The sequence below is a fragment of the Pseudonaja textilis genome, chromosome 1 (genome assembly GCF_049901715.1).
Source record: "Pseudonaja textilis isolate UNSWEBS1 chromosome 1, rPseTex1.2, whole genome shotgun sequence".
In the NCBI taxonomy this organism is placed as follows: Eukaryota; Metazoa; Chordata; class Lepidosauria; order Squamata; family Elapidae; genus Pseudonaja; species Pseudonaja textilis.
This window is the reverse complement of record NC_141990.1, coordinates 196,079,387-196,101,279: the sequence shown is the minus strand read 5'-3', so window position 1 is coordinate 196,101,279 and position 21,893 is coordinate 196,079,387. Positions and strand designations below refer to the sequence as shown.

The 21,893-nt window shown below is 42.1% G+C and overlaps 1 protein-coding gene across 7 annotated transcripts in view; it reads left to right on the top strand.

The window, feature by feature from the left end:
* The window catches only part of GPD2 (glycerol-3-phosphate dehydrogenase 2), a 106,200-nt gene that overhangs the window by 81,694 nt on the left and 2,613 nt on the right, over positions 1–21,893 (top strand). For 4 of the 7 annotated variants that reach the window (XM_026697205.2, XM_087920186.1, XM_087920187.1 and 1 more), the window contains exons 11-17: positions 36–211; positions 1,103–1,234; positions 1,837–1,995; positions 4,316–4,428; positions 5,386–5,464; positions 5,584–5,682; positions 18,183–21,434. In XM_026697205.2, coding sequence (XP_026552990.1) covers positions 36–211; positions 1,103–1,234; positions 1,837–1,995; positions 4,316–4,428; positions 5,386–5,464; positions 5,584–5,682; positions 18,183–18,308 — 884 coding nt within the window. In that variant the 3' untranslated portion in view covers positions 18,309–21,434. Of the gene's footprint in view, positions 1–35; positions 212–1,102; positions 1,235–1,836; positions 2,011–4,315; positions 4,432–5,385; positions 5,465–5,583; positions 5,683–18,182; positions 21,435–21,893 lie in introns of those variants that run through there. The other 3 variants (XM_087920188.1, XR_015740778.1, XM_087920190.1) reach the window with 3 other exon arrangements.

Below are 21,893 nucleotides of genomic sequence, written 5' to 3'. Positions count from 1 at the left end.
TTTGGTACACTATCTATATTTGTTGATACTCCCAGGTGGGAAGTGGACAACCTATCGCTCAATGGCCCAGGATACCATTGATGCTGCAGTAAAATCTCATAACCTTCAGGCCAGTCCCTGTAAAACTGTAGGGCTGCTCCTGCAGGGTGCAGAGGGCTGGAGCCCTACGCTTTATATCCGCCTGGTTCAAGATTATGGACTCGAAAATGAGGTGAGTTTGTTGTTCATTCAGGTTAGTAGAACCACTTAAATCTACGGAATTCTAGGCTGAAGGGTATGAATGGAATGGAACTTTGTGGTCTTGCTTGTTTGCCTGTGAAGGCTCTCTCTGAAGTTCCATCTTCTTGAATAGTATGGAGTAGAGCACGGGTGTCAAACTCGCGGTGTCACATTGCCATCACGCGATGTATCGTGACATTTTTCCCCTTTGCGGAGCTGGGGTAGGAGTGGCCTGTGTGTGACACATCCAGCCTGCAGACCACCAGTTTGACACCTCTGGAATAGAGGCAGGGGAATAATTCACCCAAAATGAGTGGAGGAGATTTCTGTAAACATAACTCTGAACTGTGACATAAATGGAGACCATAGAGAGCAAGTTCAATCCTCACGGTGTGACTCTGGTGGAAATCCCCTCTACAGCCAGTTGGTGAGTGCTCTGAGGACGGACAGCAAAGCTATCAAAAGAGAAATGGGATAAAAGAGAAAAGGTGATTGAGAAAGGCTATTGTAGAAGGCAAGGAGATGATGAGAGAAACACTGGATGGAAAGATAGCGGCAAAAGATTACCTTAATCAAAATTCTTCATATGTTGCCTTATCAGCTCATTACAGATCTTAGTTCATTAGAAGAAGGGAATTTTTTTTAATGAAAGAGCATCAAATTATCTATAAACCATGTTATTGACCACTTTTTTAAATTTTTAATTATTCGTAGACTGCATGTTTATTATTGTTCTGGACTTGCTGGCTTTTTGCCTTTGATACCATCTTGGGTTGGCTATTGAATCACAGAAAAGGGGAGAGCTTTCAAGGATGACTCCTAAGAAGATGGCGTTCTCTTCCAAAAGACATCAGGTCTCTTTAACCTCTTCTCAATTCCACAGGTGGCTCAACATCTTGCAAATACATTTGGGGACAAGGCTTTTGAAGTGGCAAAACTAGCCCAGGTGACTGGGAAGAGGTGGCCTATCGTTGGGAAACGTCTTGTCTCAGAGTTTCCGTATATCGAATCAGAGGTACGAAACATTTCGTGTTGCTGCTTCTCTTCCTTCCCCTTTCTTGCATTTTTAGGCAGAAGGTAAAAGATTGGAGAAGTTTAGATCTGGGGTCCCCAACCCCCAGGCCACGGCCCAGTATCAGGCTGCAGCCTGTTCAAGGCAAGGCCTCGCAAGCAGCGGGCAAGCGCATGCACACACAAGCTGCTCCACTTGCACGAGCGGCAGGCAGGGTTGTGTGCCTGTAAAACTCCATGCGTGTGCCCACTGCTTGCAAAACGGAGCTGCGCACCTCCACGGCTCATGCAGAATCATTCTCTCTCTCTCTCTCTCCCCTGCCTCTGCGGGCATTGTGCAAAGCTGGAAAGATTGAGGACCGCTGGTTTAGATATTTAGATACGAGGTTAAATCATCTTCTCCGGGTACATCAGCATTGTAATCCAAGAAGATGAATGGGGAGAGAGGCCTCTTGCCACTGGTGAAAAGTTTGGTTAAGTAGCCTGGATAAATAAGTTCTAGAGTAAAAATGGTAGTAAATAATCCCAACATCAGGTTACATTGCATTGCATTTCTTTTGTGTAAATTTCTCAAACCGAAACGGTTATTCTTTTCAAACATTTTAGATCGAGTACGCCGTTGGTGAATATGCTTGCACTGCAGTGGACATAATTGCTCGTCGCACTCGTTTGGCTTTTCTGAATGTCCAAGCTGCCGATGAAGCCTTACCAAGAATCATTGAGATAATGGGCAAGAAACTGAGATGGAGTGAACAGAAGAAGAAGGTATTGAAGAGGCTCCTGCTTTCATAGTCTAGAAAGCTTATGACAGGGGTGTCAAACTCTTGACAATGCATCACGTGTTGTATCTCAACTTGTTTCCCCTTTGCTAAACGAAGAGGTGGGAGTGGCCAGCGCGTGACGCATCTGCAAGTTTGACGCCCCTGGCTTACGAGAACCTTTCCAAGAAGTTATTTGACTTTGGTGGAAAATCTGAATAATTTTCACAATAACCGAGGGCTGCATAAGGGTTCACATGTCTGGACCAAGTAAGGGACGGCTCATTTGCAAAAAACAAACAAACAAACCATTCAGCCATAGAGTTCACTGAATGCTGTGGGCTCCATCAAAGGCACTGTCCATATGTATCACTAGTCACCACTGGGGTTGGCGGTTCTTAATGTGAACATTGATGCCCGATCCACTTCTTCTTACTGTAATGTACAGATCAGATCCTGCTAAGGCATAAGTGACAGATGATGTTCAAAAAGTTACATATGAACTATGCCAATCTCCCTGCTCAGCTCTACCACACAGTCTTGTTTTGAGAAATGGGAGACACAGACACACACACACACACACACACTTTGCAGGAACTCTGTTATCAACACAAACAGCACACATGTATCTATAGAAAAACCAAAGCCCTGCCTTGTGCAGATATGGGAGACACACACACACACACACTTTGCAGGAACTCTGTTATCAACACAAACAGCACACATGTATCTATAGAAAAAACAAAGCCCTGCCTTGTGCAGATATGGCTAAAGTAAGGAAATGAGTGCACAAAAGTTACCGGCCAAGTACCAAAGCTCTCCTTCCCCCACACACATGTACACACCTATATTTTTCCCAAACAAACAACCACAAACGTAGCATTGAGGTTTTGTTGAGAAGCCCTTCACAGAGACAGCAATGTGTGTGCTGGTTTCCACATGACAGAGATAACTGGTGTTGCAAAGTACTATTTTTTTTAAAAAAAAAACCCTTCGTATTTGAAAAGGAGTTCTTGGGTCTTATTCCTGGTCTTTTGAAAATAAAAGATGCAATCTTACCTAGCCTGCATGCTGTGCCGAGGGCTCCTTCGTCACAGCTGGAGAGCTGCTTTGAGTTACAGGTGCCTGTTTTCAAGCGCAGGATTTTGAGCATAAAAGGCAGCGTAAAGCAGACAATGATAAAAGGGAGATGGCCTTCCTCCAAATGACCCTCTCTGCTTACTGAGATCATCGAGGAGGTTCACCTACAGTTGCCATGAGCTCATCTGGCTGTCAGCCAGAATCTAGCCAACTCCTTTGTCGCTCAGGTTTCTTGGAACAGACTCCCTGCATGGTGAGGGGCCTGAGCTCTTCATTAGTTTTGAGGAAGGCTGTTGCATCATACCGCTTACTGAGTCAAACGGCTGATTTGTAATTCAATTTGTTTTGCTTGTTACATTTTTATTGCTTTTGAAATCATCTTTGAAGTCAGGGGGTCCTCTAACCCCTGGGCTGTGGCCCCAGGACCAGGCCACGGCCCATTCAGAACCGTGTCGCCCAAGCGGCAGATAAGCGCGTTTGCACACGCAGTGGGCGCTTGTATGCGGAGCTCCACTTACGCAAGCGGGTGCGTGCTCCTGACACTTGCACAAATGCAGTTTTGCGCACGAGGCGTGCACAGAACCACCCCCTCTTCTCCCACTGCCAGCCCACAAAGCCTGAAAGGTTGGAGAGACCCCTCTTAAGTATTGATTCTAATATTTGTTTTATATGTTAACCCTTGGGAGCTTCTAATAGCGGGTGGGACGAAAGGAGGGAGGGAGGGAGGAAGGAAGGAGCTTGCCATTTCCAAATTATAGGCTCCATCGTTACCTTGCTGCCTGAAGAGAATAATCAGCACGTGCCATCAGCCTAAACGAACGAAACGCATTAAACCCAGAGACTTCTCACTTAGGGCATCCATTGTGCTAAAACTGAAAGGGCATCTCTCTCAGCCCTTCTGTCTGCAAGTGCAACGTTGCTGTGAGTTGCCTGTATGGATGAAGGGCATGATACATCCCTAAAAAAATTCTTTACCTTGCACGTCTCCCAGGGTAATTATCGCTTGATAATCAACACTTGTACAACCAAACCCAGTGATCTATCTGAAGCATGAAATGCTGCCTAATCTTAATTACCTTGTTCACCTTTAAGCACTTTTTGGTCATCAACTGCTGATATTCCTCTAAGGACCGGCAATTATAATTAAAGTGAAAGGAGCCAATAAAACATTCCGGCAAAGGAGAAATTCAGAATGTAAATATTTGCTGTTACCCTAGAGCTCAGATCGTGTGCTCTCCCCCTCTTAGGAAGAGCTCGCAACGGCGAAAAAGTTTCTGTACTATGAAATGGGCTACAAGGCCCGGTCAGAGCAACTGACGGATCGGAGTGAAATCACTTTATCCCCAGGAGATATCGACAGGTAACCGTTACACGGGCCAAATGGCTACTACTTTAATTTTCCAGGGGTTTGGATGTATCATAGGAGGTATCTGAAATAACCTCAGTCCTGCAAGCTGAGTTGTGTTTGATTTGTATATTTGCCCATATCCTGATCCCTTTTCTCCCCTTTGGTATATTTGAATGATATTATACCCTCTCTTGAGAAATTCAAACATAATAGTATTTTTATCCTGGATCAGAAAAAGGTAGAGACCATTAAAACCATTTCTTTATTCATTTGCATCCCTCCTTTATTATTTTTACAAATAACTCAAGGCAGTGAACATATACCTTCCTTCACCTATTTTCCCCACAATTAGGCAGAAAGAGAAAGAAAAAGAGGGAGGGAGAGAGAAAGAGACTGGCCCAAGATGGTTTCCATGGCTAAGGTGGGATTTGAACTCACCGTCTCCCAGTTCAAATCTCACCAGGCTCAAGGTTGACTCAGCCTTCCATCCTTCCGAGGTTGGTAAAATGAGGACCCAGATTGTTGGCTGTAATGTGCTGACTCTGTAAACCGCTTAGAGAAAGCTGTAAAGCACTGTGAAGCAGTATATAAGTCTAAGTGCTATTGCTATTTTTAGCCTGCTGCTAAAATTTCTGTTGCTAAGCAAGTTAGTTGTCTAGTGAGTCACATCCGAAGGGCTATAGGCAAAAGACTTTTCCCACCTTTCACTTTAGATTTGTTTAATTTGTCCATGCTAAGATTGGATTTGGCCGTCCTTGGGTTTAGAAGCAAGGAATATATAGCATCCCTTTGGCTTCTGCAGTGGAAAGGAATTGCGTTATAAGAAGGAAGGTTGTTTGCAGGAGTGGAGGTGTGCATGGATCAAGCCAGTTGAGAATCCTTTACCCCTCTTAAGTCAGGTTTTTCTTTGCTGGTTTAAAGCTGCTTATGCAGCATGTATAGATTTTTCATGCGTTATCTATGTTGCAGGTATAAAAAAAGATTCCACATGTTTGATAAAGAAGGCAAAGGCTTTATTACTATATTGGATGTGCAGAGTGTGCTAGAGGTAACATTTTACTTCATTATTATTATTTTTTAATTCATTGGAATTTCCTGGCATGATATTAATAGTGTGTTGTTAATCCAGCCATGTCAGTTTTTTTCTCCTTTTCATATATTTTATAGAGCATCAACCTTCAAATTAATGAAAGTGCACTCCATGAGATTTTGAATGAAGTGGATTTGAACAAAAATGGGCAGGTTGAACTCAACGAGTTTTTACAAGTGAGTACTTCTTTTAATTTATACACGTATATCTATATCAATCTAATATAATGGTATTAAAAAACCCTTGGAATACTCATAATATTCACTTCATTAATATTGGAAGTGAAAGTGTACAGGCATTCATTTCTGGCAGATATTATTCAAAAATGAAAATCACACCTTAGACGTTACAAAATGGAAAGTATTTCTTTGATTTGGTTAGGGGAAATCAATCAGTCAAATGAATTGCATTCTGTCATTAGAACACAACACACACCAAATGTATGTCTATTAAATAACATACACCTTTTATGCTGCATCCCATATTAGTTCTGTTAACTTGCACGTATACCAGATATGATGCTATTAGGGCGGGCAGGAGAGAAGTTCCTATGTTTAATCTGAGCTGATTTTATGGTGGGAGGCCTCTGCAGTACCTGCACAGTATTGTCATAGAAGTATGAAAGAGGGAGAAATGCCTCAAATACCAAAATAAAAATGGTAAAAGGATTTCAGATCACCACCTGGAAGTCTTAGAGGTAAAGCCAGGAAGGCTTTGAAATCAAGGTTCTTTACTTTTATTATCTTGTCAGACTTTATTAAAAGTTGACCTTGGTCTTGCATTGGGAATCTTGGAAAGATTCCTTATAGCAGTAATTACCGAGAGGAAAGTATAGAATCAGTTGCTCCTAATCCCACTTGTGGATATTGTTCATAGTACTGCTACTCAGGACTGGAATGTTCAGTGGTTATAGCCAGTTCGGGGAGCTTTCCTATAGTATAGCTGTATCTAGTGCTAGTATGGCATTGGGCAGAATGTTGCATTTTTGGTTTCCAAGAATATTAATCCACACTTTAAATTTTGAATTGCTCCAGCAATTTCTGCCTTTAAAAAAAAGTAACAATCAATTTTCACCTTCCTTTTCTGACTCTGCTCAACCAGGTTTTTTGTCAGTGTTGTTTTTCACTCCTATTTTTAAATTTATCACCTGTTAAAATGGGTTATAAAACAATAAGCCTGCATAAAAAGTAGCAGTTTAAAAAAAAACCTGTAAAAACAAGAAAAGAGGCACAGCAGCATAAATTCACCTCTAAGTTCTAGGAATAGAAATTAGTCTCCAGATGGTGCCAAAAACTTGGCAAAACTTATTATAACTGTACAATTGGAGAGTTCTCCGAACAGGATGTATATAAATAATTATAGCCTGTATTGAAGTTCTGTCCTGAATTGGAGTGATACCCACAAGCGGGATCATCAGCAATAGGAACAATAATTTACATTTTCTTCTGAGAAAATCATTTTACTGAGAAGTTTTTTTAAAAAATAAGTCTGTAAACCACTACAGTGTAAGTTGAAGGGAAATTTACCCTGCTAGAGCCAACAATCTCCTCTGTTGAAGAAACACACTTTCTAAATGCAGACAAGCATCTCCCAACCTATTTGGCAGAATTTGAAAGTGTGTAAATGTTGTGCGTGACTATTGATGTTTAAAGGTTTTTTTTAAAATCGAGAATTGAAATTTTGGTCCTCATTGAAAGAGCATCTATGCAATCTAAGAGTGTTCCTTGATCTTCATCCATTGAATTTGTTGCTAGCAAATTGCCTTCGACACCTTTACACAGTGATGTTGAGGGTCCTTCTCCCATGAGCTGTTCAGAGCATCCAGTAGTGGAAGGTGCTTCAGTCTCTGCACGTCTAGGCTGGGCTTAATTTGTGGAATGCTCCTCCTCCTCCACGGGACCCCTCCCCAGCGTTCCCCAGTTTTTGCTCAGCCTCGTTGTGGATAGGCAGTGCTTTTTGTTCTTCCTTGGCTGAAACAGGAGTATTACTCAGCAGGTTTGGATATAGTCCAGTTCGGTTTTTTTAGGCTTTTAGCCTCCAAATCACTTTACGATTTCCTGACGTTAGCTCTCTCTATCTGGTCGTTGGAGATCATTTGCATTTTCAGGCAGTGCTGTTTCACGCCCGAAGTGGCAGGCAGCTTTGGCATTGCTCGAGCTCCCCCCAGTCTGCTTGTTCTACCCCCTGCCATTGTGATTCCGCATTGCCTTTCTCTATATCGGCAATAGCGGCGTGGGCATTTTCGCTCTCATCCAAGTCGTATCGTTGAGTTTTCCCCTCAGAACACCGTCTTGGTGTGGAAAGCAATCAGAATTCTTTCCACCCCTTCCCCCGCCATTCCTTTTAGCCACAAGGAGAAGCCGTCGGAGGCATTTCCCCACGTGGCGGGAGTTTGTTGCTGGGAAGCGCGCGTATGCCAAAAATAACGGCCATTGTTTTTGCCTTTACTTTAAAAAAAAAAAACTGCGTGGCCACGCTATTTGTAACTCAAGCTGTATGAGGTAGTTTTCCTTCCCCCCGATCAGAGGTTTTTCCTTCTGATAACCTAAGGAATTATTACACGTCGTTTTCTTATTAGATTCGAGGCCATCCGTGTATTATTGTTGGCTTAACCCTCACCGCCTTACCCAGCGGCACAACAGTGAGCACCCAGGCCCATGTCCGCCTGTTCAGGAAAACTGTTGAAGGCCTCTCTTTATTATCTTGGCCTTTCAGGCGTTCTTAATTTAGCTGTTTGGATATATATTTATATTTATTTAATTATTTAAGTTTTCGCAGGTACTTACATGTATGGTATTCAGCTTTGTTCGGGTATTTTTCCACATCATTATAGTTGTGCTTTTAAAATTGTAGCAACGTTTTGGCAGAATCTAATCTGCCATCATCGGGCTTCTGTATTGTTTTCGTTGACGAACACAATACAGAAGCCTGTTGATGGCAGATGAGATTCTGCCGAAACGTTGCTACAACTTTAAAAGCACAACTATAATGACGTGGGAAAATACCCGAACAAAGCTGAATACCATACATATATATTTATATCTCTCTATATATATTAGTGACTTTCATTCACTCTAATAATAATAATAGTAAAAAAATATTCAGTATTAATATCTTAATAAGGAAAGATATTATTACTGTGATACGACTCATATATCCATATATCTTAACTGAAAAAAAAAAAACCAAGATAAGGGGATAAGATATTATCAGGGCAACCGGTCCCTTCTTGGATCAGGCCCCTGGGCGTGCCAACTGCCTCAACAGTATTGCTTTGAATAATGAGCATACTGCATCTCTTTCAATTCAAAATGGCAGGCGGTAGTAGCTCTCAACCCTCAACATCAAGGGTCAAAGCTAAATCTCAGCACAAATCCAAGCAGACAAAAAGTCATTCTAAAGCTTCAGAAAAGGATGCCAACAGGCACCATAAAGCATTAGAAAAGCAAATAGATAGGTGTGCAAGGGAGGCACACAGGGCCTCACTGGACTTTCTGCCTCCCAGTCCAGTACCGTCTACCTCTTCCCATCCTCTTCCTCCCCTAGATCTCTCCCTTTCATCCAGACACAGCTTGATTTCCCAGAGTCAACAGGCCCAGTTACCTGGAACACAGACCACGCGAAGGGCTCCTGAAGCTACATTCACTTCGACGGATGCCGGTCTTCGGCAGGACAACATTCTTCCAGAGGAAGTTCCAGAGAGAATGAAGGCGTGGATGGAGCTGGCAATCCGCCAGGGAATTGCAGCAGGTCTTCAACACACAGTTCTGACCAGGGAACATCCGGTAACCACTGACTATGATTCTCAATCTCTAAGGTCGTTGACCAGATCGGAGCAACACTATACCCAGGCACAATTTCAGGGGAACATGCCCCTCCAGGGGCCGCAGGAGGAGGAGGAAGAGGAGGCAGAAGTAGATCACATTGATCAAATGGAACAGATTGGGTCAGGATCAATACATGACAGTGACCCGGCCCTGTCAGAAGCAGACCCCCTAGAAAGTGGGATGTCTGAGGATGAGGGCCTTATTCCTGATCAACTATTCAGATTACTTTTGTTTAAGGCAAAAAACATTGCACGCCTGAACAAGTTGGTCCCTTCTACCACTCCAACTCCTTCAGAAGTGGGACCAGAAGATCTAATTTTCAACCAACCAGTAGTCAAGGCAGCTGTGATTCCAGTTCCTCACATGTTTTCAGACCTGGTACAGAAACAGTGGGCGTCTGCAGCGATGTACCCTATCCCCACGTGATATGACAGAAAACATTTTAATTTGGCCCCTGATTTCTCAAAATTGTTGAATACTCCCGAGGTAGATGAACCTATAGTGGGATTAGTGTCCTGGTCCTCCATTCCCAGTGAAGCGCTGGAGGCATTAAAGCTAGAGGAAAAACGAGCCGAGCTTGCCCTACGCAGAGCCCATCAGTCTGACGTGTGGGCCATCAGAGCAGCCATGGCCGCTTCCTTCTTTACCTGTGCTTCTCTCAGGTGGCTCCATCTCTTACAGGAGCATGTCCCTAATTCCAACATTAGAGCGCACCAAGATATTGCAAAACTTATAGCAGCCATTGAATTCTCAGCTGACGTAACTCATCATGCGGTCAAGTTTTCAGCCAGGGCCATTACCTCACATGTCACAGTGCGACACTTACTATGGTTAAAGCAGTGACAAGCGAACATTAAGCACAAATGCAAGCTGGCTTCATCTCCTATTGTGGGAGACAGACTCTTTGGCCCTGCCCCGACCTGCTGCTAATCGAAACCCGAAACAAAAAGAAAATTCTAACTTCCCTTTTTTGGAAGTCAGATTCTAGAAACCCCCAGTCCTTTCGGAGGGGATCCTTTTGGCCCTTTTATCAGGGATTCTTCTCACCCAGATACCAGAGACCCCCATCTTTCAGACCAGGGCAGCAACCAGAGAGGTCCGACTTTGGGGATAGGAACAGAAGGGGTGGCCAATCCAAGAGATCCTTTCGAGGAGCAGGAAATAGGTCTTTCTAGCGTCTAAGATAACTCCCCGGACCCAGCTCCCATTGGCGGACACCTTAAATTATTCGCGGACCAATGGGACTCCTCAATGTCTGATTCCTGGGTCAGAGACATGATCAGATTTGGTCTTGCACTGGAGTTTCAATCCACTCCCCCAGACTTTTTCATGTCATGCCCCGTTTCCAGAGATCTGGTTAAACATAATCTTATGGAAACAGCTATCCATCATCTACTGGACATACGAGCCATCCAACCAGTAGCTACCAATCAACGAGGGCGAGGTTTCTATTCACATCTTTTTGTTGTTCCCAAAGTTCAGGGGGGTGGAGAACAATATTGGATCTGAAACGACTCAACCGTTTCTTAGTATATCGCAAGTTTAAAATGCACACCCTGCAATCTATCTTACTTTGCATCAGAAAGGATGACGTACTTACCTCCATAGATCTGATGGAGGTGTACCTACATATTGCTATTCGGCCTTCCCACTATAAATTTCTGAGATTCTGTTATAATAACCACCATTTCGAATATGTGGCCCTTCCTTTCAGACTAGCTTCTGCCCCCAGGACCTTCACGAAGGTTCTCACAGTGCTAGCTGCTCATCTCCGTGATATCCCCATACGACTCCAGTATTATCTTGATGACATCAGATCATCAAGCAGTCAGAGATACTCAGAGCACATTACAATCCCTACAACAACACGGGTTCTCAATAAATTGGAAAAAGAGTCATTTAACACCATCGTTTTGGTTAACTCATCTGGGGGCAGTCATAGATACGGTGGAAGGCAAAGTTTACCTGTCACCAGATAGACTAAATAGCATTCAGCAATCAGGTAAGGAGATCAGGGGTCTTAAGAGGGTGTCCCTAGCAGAACTATCAAAATTGTTAGGCAAGATGATCTCATGTATATCTTTCATCCGTTGGGCCCAGCTCCACACTAGATCCCTCCAGTGGTTCCTGCTCCCGTACTAGCGCTTCGGCCGAAGCAACTCCAAATACAAGGTCCAGGTACCATCAAAGGTCCTCATATCTCTCGTCTAGTGGACCAGACCAGTCATCAACAGAGGCTGCCTCTTCAAAGAGCCACACAGACTTACCATCACCACCGATGCCAGCCTGTTTGGATCGGGAGCGCACGTTCAATCGCTCACAACCCAAGGGCGCTGGTCCACCTTAGAACAGTCGTGCAGCATAAACTGGCTGGAGCTTCGAGCAGTACACCTGGCTCTCCGCAGCTTCCTTCCACAGATACGCAATCAGCACATACTAATATTGACCGACAACGTAACAGCGAAAGCTCACATAAACAAACAGGAGGGCACACAGTCGAAACATCTCTTGCGGGAAGCAGAGCACTTGTGTCGTTGGGCGGAGAGCAACCTACTTTCCATCAGAGCAGAGCACATTTCGAGCCTGTCAAATACACAGGCAGACTGGCTAAGCAGGGCCACGATCAATCAATTGGAGTGGCGCCTCCATCCAACTCTGTTTCAAGAGGCGGTCAGGACATTTGGAGAGCTGGTGGTGTACCTGTTCGCTTCTCCCCTCAACACTCAGCTCCTGAGATTTTTTTCCAGGTACCCCTCGCAAGGAGTGGAGAACTTCAATTCGCTCCGCTGTCGTTGGCCCCCGGGACTTCTGTATGCATTCCCGCCACTTCCACTGTTTCCCAAGGTCATCCAGAAACTGCTAAATGAGAGGGCGGAGCTGCTTCTAGTAGCTCCTTACTGGCCCAGACGACCATGGTTTGCAGACCTCTGCAGTCTATCCATATCAACACCAGACAGGGTCTTGCTAACCCAGGGACCCCTTCAACATCTGGACCCTCAATGGTTGCACCTGACCGTCTGGCGGTTGAGCGGAGTTGTCTGAAGAGTGAAAGGTTTTCCAACAGAGTTATCGCCATCATCCAAGCTGCCAGACGCCCCTCAACAACTCATATTTACAATGCCACATGGTCCAGTTTCTGCAAATGGTGTACCAAGTCTCGATCCCATCTCTCCATCTGTGGCTCAAGTCCTAGAATTCTTGCAAGAGGGACTTAACAAGGGATTATCACCTAATACATTGAAAAGACAGGTGGCGGCCCTGGCGTCAGTTCTCACTTGTGGAGGTCTACTATCTCTTTCCCATCATCCACGCATATGGAGTTTCCTTCGAGGAGCCACAAATTTACGCCCTCCAGCGGTTATCCCGCCTGGGACCTTAACAAGGTCCTCGTCGCACTCACTAAGGGCCCTTTTGAACCCTTGAAATCATCAAGTCTCCAATTTCTGACGTATAAAGTAGTTTTCCTTGTAGCGATCACTTCTGCTCGTCGTATTTCGGAACTTGCAGCTTTGTCTATCAGACAAGATCTTTGTGTTTTCCATTCTGACCGGGTGGTCCTTAGTACTGATCCTACGTTTATTCCCAAAATTAACTCAGTTTTTCATAGGGCACAAGAGCTGATACTTCCTAATTTTTGTCTCAGACCATCCCAAGGGTTGGAACTACAATGGCATAGGCTTGATATGAGGCGAGCATTGCGAATATATATATTAACCACACAGCAACTTTCAGAAAAACGGAAGCCTTATTTGTGTCATTTCAGCCCAACACTCAGGGATGCAAGGTCTCATCTTCTACAATAGGCCGTTGGCTACGGGCCGCAATAGCGAAAACATATCAGACTCAATCACTGCAGGTGCCCAGGGGCATAACAGCTCATTCAACAAGGAGCGTCGCAACATCGGCAGCGTGGGCCACACAGGAAATTTGTCGAGCCGCAACCTGGGCCTCTCCATCACCATTCATTAGGCATTATAAAATAGATGTGTTTGCATCTGCTGAGGCCTCCTTTGGCAGAAGAGTTCTGCAACGGGTCCACAGGGACCAAGACGGGTTTCCAGGCCAGACGGAGTCCCTCCCGTAGGACAGGCCAAGCTTTGGTATGTCCCACTACTGGATGCTCTGAACAGCTCATGGGAGAAAGAGCATTGGTACTTACCTGACACGCCCATTTGAGCTGTGAAGAGCATCCAGCCCCACCCTTTTTCTGTCTGGTGGGGTCCTGTTTCGGCCAACGTATTTGTTAGGGCATTGAGGACGAGGGCTTTTATTTCTCTTGTCTTTGCCAAAACTGGGGAACGCTGGGGAGGAGTCCCGTGGAGGAGAAGGAGCGTTCCACAACTTAAGCCCAGCCTAGACATGCAGAGACTGAAGCACCTCCCACTACTACTGGATGCTCTTCACAGCTCAAAGAGAATGGGCGTGTCAGGTAAGTACCAAGGCCCGTTTCCCTGGCAATTTGGTGACAATTATCTATACCTTGATTATTTTATTTTATTTTTATTTTATTTATTTGTCAATTGTTTACGAGATAAGTAAAAGTGTATACATAATTATGAATACATGAAATGAGTACATATAAGAAAATAAAAGAAAATAAAAGAAACAATAGGACAGGACGGTAGGCACGTTGGTGCGCTTATGCACGCCCCTACAGACCTCTTAGGAAAGGGGTGAGGTCAATAGTAGACAGTCTAAGGTTAAAGTTTTTGGGGTTTGGGGAAGAAACTACAGAGTCGGGTAGAGTATTCCAGACATTGACCACTCTGTTGCTAAAGTCGATTTCCTGCAGTCAAGCTTGGTGCGGTTAACCTTGAGTTTGTATCTGTTGTGTGTTCTTGTGTTGTTATGGTTGAAGCTGAAGTATTCATTGACAGGTAGGACATTGCAATGTATGATTTTATATACCATGCTTAAATCAGACCGAAGACGGCGTAATTCAAGGTTTTCTAGTTCTAGAATTTCAAGTCTGGTGGCATAAGGTATTCTACAACGAGTAGAGGAGTGGAGAACTCTTCTTGTGAAATATTTCTGGACTTTCTCAATTGTGCTAATATCAGATACGTAATGTGGGTTCCAGACTGATGAGCTGTATTCGAGTATTGGTCTAGCAAATGTTTTGTATGCTCTAGTTAGTAGTGTGATATTACCAGAGAAAAAGCTACGTAAGATTAGGTTAACAACTCTTAATGCCTTTTGGCTATGTAGTTGCAGTGGGCACTAGCACTTAGATCATTAGAGGTGAGTATTCCAAGGTCCTTTACAGAGCTTGGATCATCAACAAGATCTTGACTATTCAGCTTGTATTTTATTTTCGGATTTTTTGCCAATATGTAAGACAGAGCATTTATTTGTTGAGATTTGAAGTTGCCATTTGACCATTCTGATACATAGTCAAGATCTTTTTGAAGGGTAGCAGTATTGTCTGTGGTATTGAACAACTTTACATCATCAGCGAAAAGAACGCAGTTGCTCTTAATATGATCACAGAGGTCATTTATGTAGAGTATGAAGAGAGTTGGTCCTAGAACACTGCCTTGGGGGACACCACTATTGACAGGTACAGAATTTGATAGGACACTCCCAATTTTGACCATTTGTTGTCTGTTTGACAGGAATGCTTCTATCCAGTTATGCAGTTGTCCAGAGATACCATAGGATTTTATTTTTAGTAGTAGTTTGTCATGTACCACTGAATCAAAGGCTTTACAGAAGTCTATGTAGATTGCATCTATTGTTTTGCCCTGATCAAGTTGTGTAGTCCATATGTTTTTGCAGTGTAAGAGTTGCAGATTACAGGATAGCTTTTTTCTGAAACCAAATTGTTTATTGGAGAGTAGGTTGTTTGTCTCTAAGTGGAGGATGATGGATTGGTTAATAATTGATTCCATGACTTTACAGGTGACGCAGCATAAGGAGATTGGTCTGTAATTTTCAACTAGGCAAGGGTCTCCCTTTTTGAAGATGGGGATGACTGTGGCTTGTGACCATAGGTTAGGCAAGGAACTGGTCCTGAAAGATTTTTCAAAGATTATGCTTAGAGGTTCGGCTATGGCAGTGGATAACTTTTTTAAGAGATAGGCACATATTCCATCCGGTCCAATAGATAGGGATGGTTTTAGATTGCGTAGTGCTTTTTCAACATTGTCTTCTGTAAAATCGATATGTATTAGATCACTGTAGTTATCTGTGGTTCGGCTAGGAAATGCTGGGCATGATCCATTGCTGTTTACAAATACTGAGCCAAAAAATGTGTTAAAGATGTTGGCTTTAATGGTGTCGTCATTGCAGTCTTTACCATTAGGTCCTATCAGGGGTGGGATGGACCTTGAATCTTTAGTTTGTTGTTTACAAAATTGTAAAAAGCATTGGTGGAATTGGTGCTTAGAAGGTTTTCCTCTTGTTTAATATGATAATTGGTGCATTCGGTCTTTATTTGGTGGCATAAATTTTTGTATCGGCTTTTGAAATTGGCAACGTGACCAGATTTGTTTTTCCGCCAGAGTGATCTCTTTTTGGATTGAAGTTTCCTTATTGTTATGGGCAATCTGTTTTTGTTTTGTTTTGGGAGTAGTTGTTGGTACATATAGTTTTATGATTACACCTCATTGATATTAGAATATGCCCTACGTAGGACTATACCTGAAAAATGTAGGAAAGCTACAATTGGTGCAAGATTTTATTTACTTATGTCTCACACTAATATGACCACCCATTTCACAAAAGGCAAGTCTAGGCAATACGGTGTACAATGCAGCAACTAAACTACTAAATGGTATAAAATACTGCCATAATTTTATGACTGCGTTGAAAGATCTGCTCTAGCTTCCAGTTGCTTATTGGTCACAATGTGAGAGGTTTGGATTGACTTCTACAACCCTGAATAGATTGGAGACTGACTGTATGAAGGACTACATCTTTCATTATAAATCCGTCCATTTGCTAAGATCTTCATTGATTGAAGTAGGTTTTCTTTCGCCACCTCGAAGGCAAAAATGTAATCCTAGTGATCCCAGTTCTAGATTTGGCAGTCTGTGGTTGTCAAAAACCAGGAAAGGGAGGAGAAGATAGATAAACAGACAGGAAGTTAGTGAGTAGGGTAGGGAAGGAAGAGGTATCAGCAAGAGGTTGCCCTACAGTTTTATTGCTAAACTGTCCTGCTTTGATGATGACATTGGAATTGAGCTATTCGGTATCACTTGTCCTATAAACTGTTCCATTATTCTGTGAATCAGAGGGGATAATTTAGTGTGAAGTAGAACAAAAGAGCACGTGCCTGGGGGTTTTTTTCCTCAAAAAAACTCCCATGTGGCATGATACACGTTTGAGGGCTGTAGAGAGACTTGCAAAATGTTTCCAAGTGTCCCTTTGACTCCTTTTATGCAAGCAGCTGCTTATTTGTTTTCAGTTGTTCGCCAGGTTTATTTTTGCAGAGCCTTTCTTGGTCAGGTTTTTCAATTGACTGCCAGGTCCTTCCTGCGCTGTGGCAATGATGAATGCAGAACATGAGATAAATTAATGCTGGGGATTTCGGTCCATGTCAGCCTTTTCTTCACTGCATGTCACGTTAAACAAACAAGATCAAGGCAAAGGAAAACGGTAATTGTCTCTCAAGATGGGCTGCAGATAAAAGCACTGTTGAATCTAAATGCGGAAATGTGTGTGTGTGAGAGAGAGAGAGAGAGAGAGAGAAAGAAAGGAAAGGAAAGGAAGAGAAAAGAAAAAGAAAGAAGAAAAGAAAGAAAAAAAGAAAGAAAGAAAGAAAGAAAGAAAGAAAGAAAGAAAGAAAGAAAGAAAGAAAGAAAGAGCAGCCTGTTCTCTGAACATTTTTTTTAGAGCAGTTGAAAAATCTGCTGTACGGTTTAAATCATGCCAATTATAAACAAAACACCTCACCTAATTGTACGCTCATCTCTTATTTATTTGCAAGGCTCCCAGGGTATAGAATTTACTTTTAAATATTTTTAAGAGCAGTAGTCTCATTTCATGGCCGCGTTTCAACCTTCTCCAGGCTTGCTCTCCAATCTGTTAGCTTTCTTCTCCTCAAATTCCTTAGGGGGAGAGTAGGATGCTGGAAAGATTGCCATATTTGTTTAAGACGGAGCTTATTTGAATTGGCTGGAACGTAAGGGAGCCCTCCAAATATGTGGCCATTAACTTCTAGGATTCTCGGCAGAGGCCATGTTGGCTGGGAATTCTGGGAATTGGCCCATCCATCTGGAAGGGCCCCAGATAGGAGAAGGCTGGTGTTAGAAGTAAAAACTGTTTATCCTGCTGTCTTATTTCTGTGGAACTGTCTTTCCTTAAAAAGATGTCCAAAGATGTATTTATGTTGCTGTTTCTGCTGTTGTAGTTGAAACCATTTTTATTCTGTTGTTCCGGAGAGGGGAGGAAAAATGTACATCGGTATGGTTTACATATCAGTCCCTACCTTTTGGCTTTTACAAAACAGAACTTAACAACCCAAAAGGAATACCGGATTGGATGGGGAAAATGGGAAATAAAAATAAACACAGAGACTGATTCTATATTTTAGGGTGGTTTGGGAGGGTACAAAAAAGCATGTCTCTTTGTGCTCCCATTTCGGGCAAACAGGTAGATGGACCAGCTATATCTTGGACATTCTTTTGCAATCTTTTATTTAAAGGAATGAAGGAGTTTTCAAGTCATTGGGGCATGTATAATGTTGAAAATTTAAAAAACTGGACCACCCAACATCAAGCTGGTAGAGATACGACAAATTATAATGAAAGACTTCTAAGGAGGGATGTGGAGATAAAGGTATCGTCTAATAATGCAGTGACACAGAGTATATTGACCTCAAAGCTTTCTCTATCTTGTCTCTTTAGCTCATGACTGCTATTCAGAAGGGATATGTATCTGGAAGCCGGCTGGCCGTACTTATGAAAGCAGCTGAAGAGAACATTCATCAACGGGAAGTGATTTCAGTGGACCGGAGTTGTGGTGGACTGTGAGGTGTGGGGGGGCTTACAGCTCACAAAAAGGTGTGCCCCCGGTTGCCTCTTTTCAATGCTGAAAAACATTCCACTGCTTTCAGATGTCTCTGCTTCTCCTCACTCTGAGCAACTGTGCAGAAAGTCACATTGTGCAGCTCTTCTTTTTACATTTGTGCAGAGTCTACTTGACTGGTGGCCTGTTGAACTGACTTTCTCTAGAATCCATGGCCAACAAGACCATGAAAAGGAGGAATTGTCCACCTTTGCCCCCCCACCCACCTTCCCGGGGCTAATCCCGGGAGTTGAACGCTCAAACCAGGGCAAGGGATCCCAGGTGATAACCAGACATGAATGTAGATTTCTTTTTCTTTTTCTTTTGGCATTTATACAGAAGCAAGAATAATTCCTCTTCTACATTAATAGAGTCCTCTCTCCATTCTCTTTCTGCCTTTTGATGCGTTAACCGGGCAAAAGTAGACGGTGCCAGCATGCCTTTCATATGTTAAAAATGGACTTTTTGTTTGTTTGTTAAACCTCCTTTTTTTTCCCTCCCCACCCTTTCAGAGAAGTACATTGTGCTAAATATTCATCGCTTGCCTAGAACTTTGGTACAAACATTTTTTATAATGGCCACAGTCTATTAAAAAGTGCATGCCATAAAAATGAGTGATTTATCATGGAGGAGAGTGCTTGCATTTAGAATTTTCATAAATTGTATCCCAAAATAGAAGTGTAATGTCCAACCAAGGAATTGCAGTGATACAATTGTATTTTAATAAGTGGCAATGCAGGGCTTAATTCTTCTAAAATGTCCTAAACCCAAAAAGCCAGCATAAAATAGAAAATAAACGTATCAAATAGTTCTTGTTACTTTACCACAGCAAGAAATTGCCATTCCTTCCCTGGTACATCTTATGTATATAAAAAAGAGAGAGCTAAATCCTGTATCATGTGAGTGGTTTGGCTTTGCTCTGTAAGTCTCCATAGGAATTTTAAGAAAAAGGTTTCTAAAAATCTGACTTAATTTGTGATAGGTGCCCCATAACTCCTCAGAAAAATAGTGAAGGAAATACCAAGCAAAACTACACTACTTTCTTGCTAGGATTGCTGGTTCAATTTTACACTAATTTCTTTTTTCAAAAAAAAACTTTAACCTTAAAATGATTTTAAGTAAAAACCCTAGTTTTTAGGGTAAAAATCCTTATAGAGTACAATGATAAATTAATAGTGAAATCAGTGGGTTTGCTTTTTGCTATCTGGAAAATGAAATTGTAGCAAAATAACAAACCTAAAGGAACAAAGTCATGTGACTGTGGAAATTTTTGTACCTCTGGTAGCCTTGTTCATTTGTTGTTTGTTACAGGTTTTAATAACACTTAATATTCTAATGCAATTTATAGATCAGTAAGAGTTGTAACCTGCAGATCTGAATTCTATCATTTACTTATTTTAGCATTTCTGTGGTGTGCATTTCTTCACTCTTCAGAGCAATCTATAGAAACTGGCCCTTTATAAGGTCTCAATATCAAAATGAAGTTAAAATTCAGACTTATTCAATATTCAAAAAGTGAATATATTAAGGGCATCTATTGTTAGAAGTAGATGTTGCTGTGTAAAAATAGTCCAGCCGTTAGCATGAAGCACCCCTATTTTCTATTTGGAAATGTAGGCAGCATCGAGGGGAAGGAGCAAGGTCTTCATAAAAGATATTAAAAGGTAGTATTCTAAAAAATGCCCTCTAGCAAAATTCTCTGTAGACCATTTCCCATTTAAGTTACCGCTATGATCAAGAAATGTCAGCCCTTTGTTTTATAGGTTAAGAGTAGAGGTAGAAGCCAAAGCAAGATTCTCATCCTCTTTAGGCCTGGAGCACTTCAGAATGACTTGGAATACAGGTCTTAAACTGGGCCTGCACTGGGAGATCTCTCTTTGAACACAGAGTTGGGGTATTTTTGTGGTGGATCTTTCTCTTCCTTCCTCACCTCACATCACCAACGTATGTTATTAGATGCTTTCTACATAGCACTTTTCAATGTGTTCCGTTTTGCTTAGGACAAAAAACGCCAAACCTTAACAAAAAGCTCTTATAGATAGCTTTTCTAAGACTGCAGGAGTGTGGAGGGGTCCGGAAAAGACGTCGAGATGCTGGTTGTTACACATTTAATTAATAATCGATGCAACATTTTTCGAAGTTTGAGGCAAAAGATTAATGGGCAGGTACTAAGAGATCCAAGTCCATCTTGTCCATGTGAAACACTTCATCCATTTGAAACACTGAGGGTTAAGCAAGCACCCAAAATGTTGTGAGGCTGAGGATCATGGGACTGATATATACTAAGGATCTACCCCAGTTCTTAGGGAAGAGTTTTAATGAGCTTTTGAGTGCGCACTTTTACAAATAGACTTCTCGGATAACCAGAGGTTGGACTAATGTCTAATGTTTGTCCTTAGCCCAGCAAACATCTCTTCAAAGGTCTGCCATGTTTTTCTGTTGACGCCATCACACCCTGATCAGGAAGCCATGATTTCGTTTATGCTTTGATTTGAACTCTAGATGTTTTAGCCGACACATCCCTTTGCTTCCTATGGGCAGGGAAAGTATTATTCCCCTACATCATTTTACATTGGCTCACTTCAGTTAAAAGTAGACTCTCTACTTGGTTTCTTTGTGATAGTATTTCTTTGTATATTTGGAAGGGAATATATATGAATGTATAGGAAGCACAAAGGTCCTTTTTGTATAACAGTAATTTGGTGTGATACTATTGTACAATTGTTTCGAAAACAAAGAAATATAGGAGCAGACAGTTCTCTAGTGGTTGTGTGTGTGTATGAATAGGTAAGCACACATATATCTATGCATATATGCATATGTATACATATACATATACCGCATGTTTTTCCATCTGGCACTTTTATGTATTGTGCTGGGTTATTGTTCAGGATTGGACTGTTAAATACTGTGTTTGAGGCTGGGTTGTCATTTTTATAACTGTCTTGGTGTTTTATTGCCATTATTTATTACTTTTGATATACAGAATGAGCTGCATGCATTTATAGAGCAATAAGAGGATGTATTTAATGTGCCTTGTTTTTAACTGAATAAGATCTGAAAGCATGAATCAATAAAACTGATTAAAATGGTCCACTCGTTGGCATTTTGATGTTAGTGGCAGTTACGGAAATAAAGTTGATTAGCTCGGAACCGCCCCCCCGCTACCTTCCTTTTTCCTTGATTTTTTTTCTTTCCTTGCGATTACAAAAAGTTTAAAACAATTTCTTAAACCTCTGATTTTAAGAAATGATATGAATTCTTGACCTTAACTTTATATCCAGGACAAATTAAAGAGAAGCCTGTCATGCAGTATTAATAATGGATATTGTCACTGTCATGTTTTGTTGCTGCTACAACATTCCTCATCATCATCATCATCCTCTTCCTCCTCCTCCTCCTAAGCAAATGACGGATTGTCTCCTGGTTAGACTTTTTAATTTTTTTTAATTTTTTTCATTTAACCACCTCTCCTCAGGTGCCTTGTTCCCAGCCCACCCTGATGAATTTTATCATGATTAAAATCAATAGAAATAAATGGAAAAGATTAC